We start from the raw sequence: 16,230 nt of genomic DNA, 5'->3' as shown, positions 1-16,230 counted from the left end.
GGGCTGTTTTTTCTACCTGGATGATGAAGGGGAGACTTGGCCACTTGGCTGATTTCCACACATGAGACTGCGGGAGCCTCCAGCCGTTTCCACTTTAACCTGGAGGGTAAAGACAGACCAGGAGATCCAGCAGAACTGGGCATGAGCATCCGCCTCGCTCTGGGGGATGTGATTGGAGACGGAAGTTCACCACCTTTTGACATTAAAGGCAGCGTCAGAGGAGAGGATGTTCCTCTCTTTCCTGGCTCTGACAGCATCCGTGGTGTAGATAACTTGCATTCACTGGACTGTGGAGGTATTATTTGTCTATGAATGCTGTTATAAGGAGTGGAGGAGGTGGACAAGGCCTTCTTTTTAGGCGGCGGAGAAGTGGATGTACTCTGAACAGAAACATCCTCTTCAGCTTCTTCTTCAGATTCCTCAAAGGAATAGCCAAGGTCAAAGTTGACAGAGAAGTAGTCATGGGATCCGTCAAATGACTCAGTGGTTTGTTTTTTTGCTTCTCCAGAGCTGTGAGAACTTGCTACCATCTCAGAATCAGTTCTATTTTCATGTGCTGTATTTTGACGTGCATTTATTGGTGTGTGCTTATGCAAAGTGACTGAAGTCTTTGCTACAGCAGAATTAGGGGATTTCCTGGGTGTGACTCCAGGAGTGGCAACGTCTGGGATTGTCATCTGCAGGAAGGCTTCTTCATCCCCAAACAGATCCATGCTCTCATCCAAATGGGGGACCACGTTGTTCATTACACTGCCACCTCTTGAATCAGGCGCCTCCTCATCCCTCACATCATCAGGACATCTCACTTTCTCCTCTTTTTGTCTTAACTCCACACCAAGCTCCACCTTTAAATCATCAAGTTCATTTTCTGCCTTCATATTTTCTCCTTCATCCTCATGATTAACTCCTTCTTCTTCGTCAAACACTTGATCCCAGCTGGGACTGTCCGCCACTACGCTTTGCCCTTGCTCCATACAAGGCCAATCACAAATCATTTTACCCTCCTGTTTACTCTCTGGATGCTTGACTTCGGCTGCCCTCAGGGAGGCATCATCAGTGTCGCTCATCATCATTTCATTGTCACTGTCATCATCGTCGTCTCCGCCCAGGGTAAAGCTGACCTTGAAAGGCTGTTGAGCCAACTCAGGAGAGGGAGGAGGCGATGGAGGAGGTGAAGGAGCAGCCACGTCAGCATGGAGATCTTCCTCCAAAGGTGGCGGGGATCGAGACAGGAGCTCGGCCACGTTGGCTAGAATGACCTTCAGACTGGTGTCTCGCTGTGGGGCAGGTTTAGCCAAGGAGGGCGGGGGTGACGCGGCCCATTTAGGGAGGTAGAACATGGCCTGAAGCTCGACATCTTCTTCTGTGTTAGAAATCAGCTGTGAGAGTTTGTCTAAACTCACAGGCTCATCTGATTTCATGTCGTTCTTTTCAAAAATGAAACAATCATCATCCATGTTTGCTTCTGGACTGGGGATGTTTGAAGGGACGGGAGAAATCGCCTCATGTTTAGGGTGGTCTGTGATGTCATTACAAGGCGGCTCAGTATCTTCTAGAACAGGAAGTGTTTTTTTACTCACAACAAAATCAGAAATCAAACTTCTTTTATTCACTTCCTCACTCTCTTCTTCTTCATCAAGATAAGAAAACGTGGTGCGAGGTGGTCTGGGTTGATTTTTAGTCATTTTAGGATTGACCTTTGCCCTCTTTGGGTTGATCTTTTTCCTCTGTTTGTTCTTTACAACGCCAACGGCATCATCTTTCTGGAGGTAGGGGAGGAGCTCCTGTTCATAGCGACATTCACCCTAAACACAGGAGAGAGGAGTAAGGAGATGCTACTTTTACCAACATACATAGATATTTAAGGATGGCTGGGCCACTTTCATTTATCTCACCTTGAGGATATTAAAGTAAGAAAAAACAAGCTAAAGTAAAACCCCACTTCCAAAAAAGTTGGGGCTCTGTGTAAATGTAAATAAAAATAGAACGCAATGATTTCCAAATCCCATCAGATGTTGAAGATGAGACATTTTACCATTTCATTAAAGAGGTAATGAACACTTAAACATTTTTTTTCATCTGTACACTCAGGTATCTGACTGAACTATGATAAAACATCAATGTTGGTGTTATGGCTAAAATTTGCACCAAAGTGATAAAAATCTGCATTTTACAGCTTTTGATTAACTCAAACGGACATCTGCCTTGAAAAATCTTTTTCTGAAAAGGTGGGGCTTATGTGACATAGAAACCTAACAAACTCTATATAAAAGGTAGGATATTAACGCCTCTAACTGACTTTACCATTCAGAGCCCACTCCTATCCTCTCCTGCCTGCACCTACACTGCTTCGGCTCTGAGAGCTGCGGCTATAGTAACGCCACTGCTGGAGCAAACAGACCGAACAGGTAGTGCTCAGGACCACCACGGTCCCCACCACACTGTAGCTGGCTTTAGGGGACTCTGTAGGGAAAAACTCCTCCACTTTAAAAGATCGCCCTGATGCAGCAGTGCTGTGAGACTCTGTCTGTGTCTCTCTCTGACAAGAGAACATCACTGTCTCTCCCGCCTCATCTGGAAAACCCCGTCCTTTTCCCCTCCCTCCTCTCGGAACCAAACTGTTCACTTTCTGTGCATTTTTTAAATTACAGATATGGGCATAGTTAGCTCTGAGCCGGAGGTGCACTTACACTTTAAAAGTATTAGCTTGTTTTGAATTTGACTGCAATACATTTCAAAAAAGTAAGGACAGGGGATCAAAAGGCTGGAAAAGTAAGTAGTGCCATCCACAAATGACAGTTAAAGCTGGATCATGGAAAGTAGAAGCTATATGCGAACAGGATCCAGGAACAGCACTGTCTTCTCTGGACCAAAGCTAATTTAAAATGGACTGAGGCAACATGGAAAACTGTTCTGTGGTTAGATTAATCAATTTTGAAATTCTGTGGACTGAAGAGGAGAATCTCTCGTGGTATGGGGTTGCATTTGTTCCTATGGTGTGGGCAGCGTACACATCTGGAAAGGCACTATCAATGCTAAAAATTAGATTGAGGTTTCAGAGCAACATATGCTTCCATCCAAATAAGGCCTTGACTATTTCAGTAAGACAATGCTAACCCACATACCACATCCATCTCAACAGCATGGCTTCACAGTAGAAGAGTCCGAGTCCTGAAGTGGCCTGCCTGCAGTCCATACCTTTCACCAATAAAAAGCATTTGGAGCATCAGAAAAGAAAAAATCCAGCAAAGAAGACCCTGCTAGAATCCTACATCAGACAAGAATGGGACAACATTCCTCTCCCAAAACTCCAGCAACTGGTCTCCTCATGTCCAATACTGTTGTTAAAAGAGGGGATGCTACACAATGGTAAACATGGCCATGTCCCTACTTTTCTGAGATGTGTTACTACCATCTAATTCAAAATAAGCAAATATTTTTAATTTATATTTTATACAGCCTCCCAACTTTTGGGGAATTGAGGTTGTAATTACTTTATCATTTGTTTCCAAGAATAATTTTCTAAAGTATAAATTAAAATTCTTCATGTTGAGTCAACATCTTAGGCTGATTTTTGTCTGTTTTCCTGTGTGTTATGAAACTGATGCGAGCATGATCAGATATGATAATTAGGTCAGTGGTTTTGTTATTGTCACAGTCTCTTTATACGTGCCTGGGAGATTTTATCATGTAGATGCAATATGCTTCTGCAATATGGGACTGAAATATAAGGAGCATTTGATAACCTTAGACATAACACTGCATATTATGAGCCATAAATGATCCTCCATGTAGAGCTTCACTTCACATCCCTGCTCTTGAAGGCTGTGCCTATCACAAACATAGGCTGGAATTCACTCAGTTTTAGGTTTTATAAGTGACGTGAACAATAATGCTGAACTACATCCTGGAACAATGGGCATCATTAAAGGGAAAAGCTGAGATAAAGGCTCCCCTTTGTGTTTCCTTGAAAAGGCTTGTTCCAGTAATTTAGCATTAAGAGTTTAATAACCAAGCCAGAATGAAACGAGTGCATTACAGCATCACTAGAATAGAGAAAATTATGTTAGTATAAAAGCATTTCTAAGAAAGAAAACATTTCCTGAGCACTGAATATGAACAATGGTAGAGAGCACTGCTGACACTCTGCAGTAATTGTGACCTGGAGGTGTGAAGACACAGTAGGGTCTCAAATCAAGGAGGGGTTGAGTGTCCAGGTCCACGTGAGTTTTATAACAGAAAAAACAAGAAGCAGTAAGTCACTGCTGTCAGATGACTCCCTCATCCTTAAAAGGTCTTTTGGTCAAACTTCAACGCTCTAGCTCATTTGTCTCTAAATGAAACCACATTCATTCTTTTGGAAATGAATTTTAGTTCGTAGAAGTGTCAGAGAGATTTGCCTTTTCTTGCCCTCTCTTCACATCAGCCCTTTTTTCTTCTTCTTTTCTGCTCACTGAGCATCGTCCTCCCGCTGGATGCAGGTTCAATGGCACCCCGTTGGCCCAAGCAGGGTACCACTCAAGCTGAATCACTTCCAGGTGACATGGTTGGCAAAGATGACAGGTGCTAGGTGATTACTGTGTGTGTGTGCTCCTGTTCCTCAATGTCACGATAAAACAAAATAAATTGGAGGCGCTACATCAGACAATGTGACATCTCTGCACGGGGCACTTCCTTATTATATTACCCTGAGCATGAACTGACAGCTTGTCTGACCGCTGTGTTACCTATGTAGTCAGATTATGGCCCACTGACTGTGTAGACCAGGGGTGTTAAAACTATGGCCCTGGGACAAAATAGGACCCACAGTCTATCTTGGATTGGCCCATACCAAATCCTTTAAATTATATGAAATAAAGCCCACATTAGAACATGAAGCTCGTGCTTGACTGTGTTCTCCTTCTTAGTTGTGACTAAATCTAGACAAGACTGCTTAGGTTAACAAATGGAAATTAAACAATAATATCTTGATTAATAACGCCCTAATGGATAATGGCAGCAAATATCAGTACCAGGATCCCTGAAATCTGATTGGCCACCCAAAAATCCTTAAAATGATTGGCTATTTGCCCCTATCAGCCATTAGCTAGCATGTCCAATCATGAAGCATGTCTTAGTCCTCTTTTCTATAAACGTCTGAGGAGTGAGGAGACCAGCTGACGGAATTTTGGCAGAGGAATGTTAGCTGTCTAGCTGGGTCCTCTTTGCTGGATTTTCCTTTTCTGATGCTCCATATGTTTTCTACTGGGGAAAGGTCTGGACTGCAGGCAGGCCACTTCAGGACCCAGACTCCTCTACTATGAAGCCATGCTGGTGTGATGGATGTGGTATGTGATTTAGCATTGTCTTGCTGAAATAGTCAAGGCCTACTCTGAAAGAGACGTTGTCTAGATGGAAGCATACGTTAATCTAAAGCCTCTATCTACTTTTCATCACGGATAGTTCCAGTTGTGTAAGCTGGCCACACCACAGGCACAAATGCAACCCCATACCATCAGAGATGCAGGCTTGACTGTGCCAGGATAGCAAGCTGCATGGTCTCTCTCCTCTTCAATCCACAGGACACGGCGTCTGTGGTTTACAAAAAGAATTTTGGATTTTGATTCCTTTGACCACAGAACAGTTTTCTATGCTGCCTCAGTCCATTTTAAATGAGCTTTGGTCCAGAGAAGTCGGCGGTGGTTCTGGATCCTGTTCACATATGGCCTCCAGCCTTGTCCCTTGCTCACAGAGATTTCTCCAGATTCTCTGAATCTTTTGATCATATTATGGACTGTAGATGACGGAATATTCAAGTCTTCACTTATTTGGTGAACCTCTGCCCATCTTTACTCCTGAGAGACTCTACCTCGCTAAAATGCTCCTTTTATACCCAGTCATGTATTGATGTGTTGACAATTAACCTATTAAGTTGCATAATGCTCCTCCAGCTGTTTTTCATTAGTAGCTCTTACTTTTCCAGCCTTTTGTTGTCCCGTCCCTACTTTTCTGAGATGTGTTGCTGCCATCAAATTCAAAATGAGCTAATATTTTTAATGAAATGATAAAATGTCTCAGAATCAACATCTGATACGTTGTTTATGTTCTACTGTTAATAAAATATGGGTTTATGAGATTTGGAAATCATTGATTTCTGTTTTTATTAAGATTTTACACAGTGCCCCAACTTTTTTAGAACTGGGGTTGTAAATTGCATATACATTGCTTACAGTACTTAAGTTTTACAGGCATAAGGCTCAAGATTTTTCCATCTTATCTCAGCAGCATGCATGCTAATGTTTAATGATTGACACACCAGATTTCACTGAAACACTGAAAACTGGAGAGGCTAACCTCCAGAGACAGGCTTGTTTGGCTTTGTCAAGACTGTTTCAATGCAGTAAGAGTGTTCCTGTTTTTTCAGTATGTGGTGTGACCTAAATGAGCTAAGATCAGATCATCTCTTGATGAACAGAGTTGTACTTTAAGACTTGATGTCACCGTAAAGAAGAAAGTGCCATCAGCCATTCAGCCATTGGTTTGTTTGTCAGATGGATATGCAGCTATGAAAATGAATTTCCCCTTGAGGAAATAAAGTCTAAGTCCAAGACAAATTCATTTTTATTGTTCACCTGCCATCACAGCCAACTGGTTCCCTGTTTTGCACCTGGTAAGTCTGTTAGCCAACGTACATAGTTAAAGGAGCTTTTAAATTTTCAGTTAAGTTAATGTCATACTTTAAATAGAATTACTACATCCCACAGAAACAAATAGTGGTCTTAAGGATCTATTGAAACTGAACAACACAAACACAGATTATTTGACACTTTATTTAAACAGAAACCTTGTCAAATTAAAATCCACTTTCTGCTCAGGCATTAAGAGTAAGAAGTGATTTTTAATTTTCAACTCCTCTCTCACTGAAACGGTGGTTGATAATAAACAACAGGGTATAAATATTGACCCAGATCTTGGAGCTTCCCTGGAGACAAGTTTCAACCACCCTGCAGACGTCACAACAAACATGAGCTGTTATTAACATGTCAACACTCAGCATCTTTAACACGGCAGCTGAATACCTTTAACAGGTGAGGCATGCTGCTGATAAACAATGCGTTTCTAAACCGATGTTGCCTTCATGTTTCTAATCTAACTGACAGTTTTTTTTAGAAATCTGAAGGAAAACAAAACTACGATGCTGGATTGGACAAAGAAGACAGGAACTTATGGGAGAGGAAGGGAATGATATGCAGCATGCATCAGCTTTTAGGCCCAAAATATTTGCCAGTGTTGATTAACCTGTGGCAAATTAGAATTACATGCCTCTGTAAGGTGTACAAATGCAAGCACAAGCTGCTCAGTGGTTTTAAACTAAACGTCAGTCAAAATTCAAGGCAAAACAATCGTGATAACTGATTTAAACCTTTATATGCACCAATCTTAAAGAGAATGCGATGTAGACTTAGTGGAAAAGTAAGGAAATGTGTATTTGACTGATTATTTCTTTGTTGTTGTTTGCTGCGTCTTTGCAGTTGGAAAGCCTGGTTATTTCCCTTTTAAATGGAGCCATGTTTGTAAGAAAACTGCGTTTGTGGGATGAGCAGCAGAGCTGAGTATATGGGATGCACCCATGAACAATTTGCCAAATCATCTCTGCCAATGCCATATGGCTTATTCTGCTGTTGACTCTTATTTGGAGCTTCTGGCTCCTAGGTGCTGACAAAAAGGAGCCTGGCTGTCATCATTGGAGGCAATCTCAATGCAGAGAGATATGGAGATGAGATTCTGCACCAGTGTCAATCCCATATTTCCATAGTCTGGGACTGAACTCTATCCTCCAAGATGACATAGCTTGCCCTTACAGAGTAGGGTTTATCAGAGACTACCTCCAGATTTTTGTAGAAGATGGAATGTCCTGCCAGCAGTCCTGACCTCAACCCCGTTGAACACTTGTGGGATCAGCTTGGGCGTGTGAGAGTGACCAACACAACCACACTGGCTGAGGGGTGACAAATGCTGGTTGACAAGTAAAAGATGCCATCCCACAGCAGTGTGTGACCAGGCTGGTGAGGAAGAGGTGCCAGGTTTTTGTGGCTGTGTATGGCTCTTACTCATACTCAGCTCTGCTGCTCATCCCATAAATGCATGTTCTTTACAAATGTGGCTCAATTTAAATGGGAAATAAGCAGCTTTTGTGCTAAGTTTAGTTTGAAATATTTTGTTTTATGTGATGTACTGAGTTGAAGTTTGTGTTAATTTTTTTTATTATGTATTTTTTTAACCTCATCCTGAACAGGGGCTACAGAAGAAGAGGGATTGTCTTTCTCCCTCACTATTTGCAGCATCACTTAAATTCAGCACAGCCATTTTTAAAGTTTTCAGTCACAGCTGTGCATTTTACCAGTGTGACAAGTCTGCATTTCAAATCATCCAAATTGGTCTTAATCAGCAGCTGGCATATTTGGTAATTAATCTGCGGAAGCAGCTTTAACACTTGAGAAGCTTTTCTGTGAATCAGCCTGATGTTTGTGGAACTGTTCAATGAGACCGTGCATGTTCTTCTCGGAGGTTTATGTGAGATTTGTGAATTAACGTTTTGCATAATTGTAACTGTGAAACTGGTGTTGATCCAGTTAAACAGAGCTTCTCTCATATTGTCAAATGCAAAGCAGAGAGGGACCACAGGTCTTTATAGTCACATAAAATGTCCTCACTAATGTAACTGCACTACAGTTTCTTTTGTGAATACCCTAAATCTGAGAAAAATAAAGCACTCTTTTTTAGGATAATCTATTTTATGCAAATCCATAAAAATCCTGTTTCTTCCAGACACAGTTTTACTCAGCTTTCCACTTTACACAAAGACCACGGCTGCAGAGCATCCTTTAAAAATAAAAAAATCAGGACCATGATGAAATTGGAACGAGGGCTTAAAGTATTCAGGATTTAGTCTCACTGCTCACAGAGGAAATGCTTTATCCCACTCCTCTTTTTAAAGACAAATTTTATTAACTTCATTCTAGTCAGTTTTCACAGCATTTCTCCACTTTTTTTGCAAGAAATAATGAATTGAACTCCATTCTCACAGGATTAACCTAAACCTCTGGCACACAATTAATCAATGATCAGATTAAGTCTCTAGATCTGGAGATGCTGCTGACCAAAATAAACTCAGTGACGTGAATGGAGAGAGAAAGAGAGAGAATGCTGAAGGGTCAGATAGTTCCTGTAGTTCATGAGCCATGAAGGGTGAAGTAAAGTGGAAACTCCTCTCTGTTTATTATCTCATTTCACTACAACAATCATAGAAGTCGGACACTTCACAAACAAACACAAAGAAAGCTTTATCACAATCTGTCAGACCATGTGATGTTGTTTCCAAACATGCAACAACTAAGGATAAAAATTTCTCAAGTTTCTTGTCTTCTAATTGGCTGACTGATTGAATGAAAGAAGCAGCTGCCCTAATTCAAACAAAGTAGACATCACCGACTGTCCTGACTGGCCAAGCAGAGACAGCCGTATGGCTGCCAACTTTTACTGCTGCATTCCCCAGAGTTCAAGATCTTTTTATGTACTTTAACGTCATGCTTTTAATATGATAATTATTTTAACTGACCTTATATTTTCCAACTCTGTCCTATTTTTTATTGTTATATCTAATTTGGAAATACGTATGTTTGCTGTTTTAATGAGTGGAGCAAAGCTAATTTCTCTATTTTTTTCAATAAATTCAAGGCATTTAAATAAAGAAAATGTTTAAATCCTTTGCAACACATCCTGGGGAGAATTTAGAATTCACATTCCTTTCAATTAAAGTCCAAATGTACTTATGTACATATTTAGCACATTTAAAACCACCCTGATTGGACAAGACCAACACAATGGCAAGATTCTGACCTCGTTTTTAAGACCTCAATATATTTTAAGACCCCAGTTGCATTTTCAATTGCTGACCAGTTGCATTAGAGACAAAGTTATGTGCACGTTTTGTGCAGACTGTCAGATAAGAATGTGATTATTAGCCATAAATGCAGATAGTATTTGTTATTCTAGTGTTAATGAAATTTCTCGATTACCTATAGAGAGTCAAAAAACAAGACTGGTAAGATACATGCATCAAGAATTTAATTCACTCTGTACAGAGGGAGCAAACCCACACAGCCACACGGCAGTTAGCAGTATGAGGCTTGCCCACTGAGCAACTGGAAGACCCCCTTTATATATCATCTAAAGCATGCCTTTGAGCAGTTGACCAAACACATGAGCTTTTGACCAACTTCAAAGAACTTCTTAAGCAGAAGGGTAAATCAGTTGGGTTGCAATAAAACAGATGGTCACTTCCCAAAAAAGTGGTCTTTATGACCTTTTACAACATATAGCTGCTCAGCTCATGACTTACTGCCCTGTGGTGATCATGATGTGATTTACAGTTGGGTTAACAGAAGGATTCGCCAGGTCATTCCTTGGTCAATAAGACAGATGCACAGCTAAACCCACAATCTAACTAAATCAGAGGTTAAAATATACAAAACATACAAAATTCCCATCACACTAGTATGCAAATAAAGCTGTCGTTGAGATGCTAGCAGTGATAACATTAAGAGATTCTCTGCTTGTAATACACTTAGTAAAGGCTTCACGGCAAAACTGCTTTATATTTTGCAAAATCCTGCAAGATGTTAACAATTATCAGTCCTAGCCTCAGCTCCAACCACATCAGAATCTGAATCAGCTTTATAAGCCAAAGATTCAACACAACAAGGAATTTGATAAATCACTAAACTACATACTATAGATAATTTACATTACGTAGTACAACTGTGCATATGAGGAGAGGCATTTTACAACAGTAAATTTTCTAACAGTATTTAAGTAACAGTAAATTAGAAAAGACACTGTAGAGCAGTGTTGATTTTGGCAGGTATTTTTTAATTTCAGTCTTATTTTTAGTCTTTAAATGAAATTAATTTTAGGTTTAGTTATATTTTAGTCATATTTATTCTTTTAAGTTTTAGTCTAGTCCATAAAAAGTCCTCACATTTTAGTCTATACTTTTAGTCCAAGCATTTATTTTCTTGCTAAATCTGGTACCAAATCATGATAGTGAGTTCTATGTACCCCTGCCAGACCTAGTTGACAAAATTAACACTGCTGTAGAGATTATTTTGCATTAAACAGGAGATGCATGTGAGATGAACATGCATCACTCGATTACAAAGTTAACTTGCTAGCTGAGCCTTAAAGGTGCAGAACAGAAACATGCATGCAGACTGTCAGATCCGGTATTCTGACATCAGACCTGAGTTCATCAGAGTCTCATCTGTGTTTAAAACTAAATGTAGAATACAAAGCAAAAATCTAGCTCACAGCTACAAAATTAAAACCATCTGGTCTTACATTTAAGACTTTTAAATACTTTTTAAATGGCTTAATTTTTGCTAAGTTAATTTAGCAACTTTTAATACTTTTTAAAATCCTGAAGAAACTCTGTGTATCCATGTTGAGTATTAGGATTCCAAGTAGTTATCCTTGACCCACTGTGTGGATGAACCTCAATGCATACTTAAAACAACTTATTTGATAGCTCAGACTGCACACTGTAGTGATCTTGGATACCTTTATCTGGACTGGATTAGTTGTGTAGACCAGTGGTTCTCAACATGTGGTGACATGCGCCAGATGCTTCCCAAAAAATAAAGAATATTTTGAAATGAATTCAAATGGTATATTTTACCCATTAAAATATGCATAAAATTAGTAAGATTTAGAATAAAAACATGGTTATTTGGTGAGATTTACATTCTAATAAAAGTAATGTTTAAAAGATCCTTCAAATGTAATTCTGCACATGACTGTTTTTGAATGTGCATGTCTCTGAGCTCTGCAGCTCTGAAGTTCCTCTGACCTCATGGCTTGGTTTTTGCTCTCATAGTAGGGGTGCAACACTACACAAATTTTGGTTTGGTATGTACCTCGTTTTTTGAGTCCTGGTTTGGTACATTTGGTGTAAAGTAATTGAAGCAAATGCAACACAAAAAAGACACACAAAGTGTTAAAAGGAAAGGGACAATAGGGGAAAAGAGTGATGGGGGCAGGAGATTATAATCTAAAAATTAAAAACCCAAGATTGTGCTCGAGTCAAACCACAAGTCCGAGTCGGGTCTCGAGTCTTTTGCGCACAAGTCGAAGTCAAGTCTCAAGTCACTGATGTGTGCGACTTAAGTGCGACTTGAGTCAAAGTCGCCAACTCGAGTCCCCATCTCTGGTATATGCTAGCTTTACAGCCCTATCTGATACCACTGTCAGCTGTAAGGCCTTCTAGACAGAGCTGTGTGCCTTTCTAAATTATGTCCATTCAATTTAATTTAGCACAGGTGGACTCCAATCAAGGCATAGAAACATCTCAGCAAAGATCAGAGAACTAGGAGGAACCTACGCTACATTAACAGTGTTGTTCGAAAGGCTGGGAATACTTATGTCAGAGGTCATCAAGTCCATTTTCACAAGGGCCAGTTTTTCTTGACCATTACTGTGGGGGCCGGACATTGAGATAAACTGAAATAAAATTAATATTTTCATCTAATTAATATATTATAGGAAAAAACAATAATCCCCTCCAAAATTAATGGAACTTTAAGCCTTTACCAATTAGATTAGTCCCTATTACCTTTACCGCAGCCAGCCACAAGGGGGTGTTTGAGATATCTTAGCTACATATTTCTGGAGCCTTCTTGATGTCTGTCACTGAGCTAATATGCTGACATGATAGGCCAAAAGGAAACAGCTTGTTTGTAAAGATTCTCAAAGGGGGAAATTACAGTCTCAGAGAGACATGTGGAAAATTGATGTGGAAAAACTGCAAGTTTGATCAAGATAAAAATAATACGAATGTGTTGCAAAATTACAGAAATACTAGTGTTCTCTTTATCTGATAAGCTGCTAGGCTGAAGGTTTTATTAGAACTTAAAAAAAAAAAAGGTTAACAATTGCATGCCATGTTTTTGCCCTCTCAAATTTTCTGAATTTAATCCTCTGGGCGCTGGATGGGAAGCCATAAAAGGCCTGATGTGGCCCTCAGGCCTCCAGTCGATGATCACTGACTTACGTCAATGTGATATTTCAGGTTTTTTATTTGTGATAAATTTGCAAAACATTCTAAAACTCTCTTTTCACCTTGTCATGATGGGGTACTAAGTGTAGATTAATGAGAATAAAAATGTTTTTTTTTTTTTACTGCATGATCAGGCTGAAACATAATAAAAGCACTTCCTCAGTACAAAAAAACTTGCCTTGCTTTGCCTTGCAAACAACATCAGTTTGCATGGAAATTTAAACTTCTTTGGCCTGGGTATGACTATGCAAGAATCTGGTAATCTTAAAACATCTCAGATCAAACGATATTTCTGACGACAGCAATGTCAAGCCTGAACATGTCAAACCACAAGCAGCGACGAAACATGCGTAACCGTGATGCTGAAATGTTAGAAAAATGCATTATCTTGTTAATGTCTCTAAAGAAATCAGAAAAAGTATAAAACACTGTTCTTTAAGAGATTATATTAAAAGTAGCATTAGCATAATTTCAGTAAATGCTAATATAAGCTTTACACTGTGTGGATATTCAACATGTAACAACTAAGTCTGTGACTTAGTCTATTTTTAAGCTTTCTTGAACAGCTTTTTTGATGTTGTCTGTTATCATTTTTTGCATCTGCTCCCCGATCCTCAGCACGCTCTGCTCTACATGTAGGTCGTCCAGGCATGACCTACTTCAAGCTTCCTGGTTTTATGTAACAGTTCAGAGAAGCATTACATAATAACAGGAGGGGAGGCCTCTGTCTGTCTGCCTGCCTGTTCGTACGCTCGCTCTGAATCTCCTCATCATAAAGAGAACAAGGCAGCGCAAAGAAAAACACAGCATGGTTTTGAACTCACCCAGACAAAAGCTTTGTCTCAAATGAGATTAATGGCTTGAAGAGGGTGAGGGTATTAAGGGAGGGGGGAGTGCATACATGGTTGGTTAGACTTATAGGGAAAATAAAGGTTGGCTTTTTCAATTATTTTTGTGTTATTTTTTTGGCTCTCCTCTCTGATGTTTCTAGAGCAAAGGGTCAGAAGGTCTCTCTGCAAATTCAGGCCAAGCAAGTAAGCCGCGGCAAACGTCATTCCTCCCAGAGAGAGGATAAGTTCAGGATATACTGGAGCAGAGGGAGAGGCTCTTGTGTGTTAAAGGGAATATGTCTGTTTGCAACAAGTGTCTCTGTATGAGCAGACATGCTTTATAATAGGTCATATGTCTTGTCAGATTTATTTGTCTTGTCCTCATCTCAGACACTTAAACACAATGAAGTAGGATGTGCTGTAGAGTTAAGCTATGGATTGTTTTATTGCACCACTTACTAGATTAAAAATTGACTAGCACAGGTACAGTATGATCCAAAGATCAAAAATGCCTCACTTGATACAGATACAACAACACATTAACCTTGATTAAAATAACCCCTGGACATGCAGCCACAGTGGGCATGGTGTGATGTGGCAGATGCACTGGCAATCAGGATTCAGGACATGAGTGTTTTACATATCACCATTCAAACCCATCATCACACTCATATCATCTGAGCACACTCTGAGGGTTCATGAGTGTGTTTACATGTTGCACTAGCTTACAATGGAACTGATGCTGAATGTGCTCCTGTAGTCCCAGTTTGGAAAAAGAAAATTTAACCGAACTTTTAGTTTTAAAAAAGAGCAGATAGAATAGGATAGGATAGGACAGGACAGGACAGGACGGGACAGGATAGGACAGGACAGGACAGGACAGGTAGGATGGAATAGGATAGGAATGGAAAGGGTACGTGAGGCTCAGTTAGAGCTAGGCTTGGTTAGGCTAGGCTAGGATAGGATGCAATAGGACAGGATAGGATAATACAGGCTAGGCTAGGCTAGGATATGATAGGATAGGATAATATAGGCTAGGCTAGGATATGATAGGATAGGATAGGATAATATAGGCTAGGCTAGGTTATGATATGATAGGATAATATAGGCTAGGCTAGGCTAGGATATGATAGGATAGGATAATATAGGATAGGCTAGGATAGGATAGGATAATAAAGGCTAGGCTAGGATAGTATAGGATTATATAGGCTAGTGGGGATAGGATAGGATAATAAAGGCTAGGCTAGGATAGTATAGGATTAAATAGGCTAGTGGGGATAAGATAGGATAGGATAAGATAGGATAGGATAATATAGGCTAGGCTATGACAGGATAGGATGGGATAATATAGGCTAGGCAAGGCTAGGATATGATAGGATAGGATAATATAGGATAGGCTAGGATAGGATAGGATAATATAGGATAGGCTAGGATAGGATAGGATAATAAAGGCTAGGCTAGGATAGTATAAGATTATATAGGCTAGTGGGGATAGGATAGGATAATAAATGCTAGGCTAGGATAGTATAGGATTAAATAGGCTAGTGGGGATAAGATAGGATAGGATAAGATAGGATAGGATAATATAGGCTAGGCTATGACAGGATAGGATGGGATAATATAGGCTAGGCTAGGCTAGGATATGATAGGATAGGATAATATAGGCTAGGCTAGGATAGGATAGGATAATATAGGCTAGGCTAGGCTAGGCTAATATAGGCTAGGATAGGATTATATATGCTAGGCTAGGCTTAGTGTGTGCTGCTAAGAGCTTAGCAGTACACTTCAATTATTTATTGACCTCGGCTGCTGACCTCTTACATTGTGTTTACACCAAGTGTGGATAAAATCATTTGCAGGATTTAATTACGTGTAACGTCAGTGTAAAGAAGTGTGTAGACGCCGATTTGCCTTGGCGGCACAAATTGCAGGAATTGAGTGAGTAATGAATGAGGGGAATTCGTGCCCTGTTCAACGTGCTGTTGGCTTCATTTACATATTTGTGAGAGCTGAAAACGGCCGTCACCCAGTCGGAGCTCAGACTGAGCTGTGTGCACCTCCGAAAGATCCGATGGGCCCGGACATGCAAACATCTCCGTCGGTTTCGGTCTTTCCACAGCAGATACAAAGCAGTTGTAGCAGTTGACAACTGACTGATGCTGGATGTGAGAGAAGGAAGCTCCTCCCCTCTCCCCTTTTTGGGCTGTGATTTGCCACGCGCATGGAGCGAGTCATTTGAATAAAGCAATCGTTCGAGCTTGGTGTGAACACATTAGCCAGGTCACCCTTGTAAAAGAGAGCTTTGGT

At 40.2% G+C, this 16,230-nt stretch overlaps 1 protein-coding gene across 1 annotated transcript in view; it reads right to left on the bottom strand.

Annotated features, from left to right (window-relative positions):
• The window catches only part of fancm (FA complementation group M), a 70,293-nt gene that overhangs the window by 10,123 nt on the left and 43,940 nt on the right, over positions 1-16,230 (bottom strand). Inside the window, exon 14 of the mRNA XM_041812534.1 lies at positions 17-1,805. Within this exon, the coding sequence (XP_041668468.1) occupies positions 17-1,805 (1,789 nt within the window). The remainder of the gene's footprint in view (positions 1-16; positions 1,806-16,230) is intronic.

Source organism: Cheilinus undulatus, linkage group 18, assembly GCF_018320785.1.
Source record: "Cheilinus undulatus linkage group 18, ASM1832078v1, whole genome shotgun sequence".
NCBI lineage: Eukaryota > Metazoa > Chordata > Actinopteri > Labriformes > Labridae > Cheilinus > Cheilinus undulatus.
This window is presented reverse-complemented; position numbering and strand designations above follow the sequence as displayed.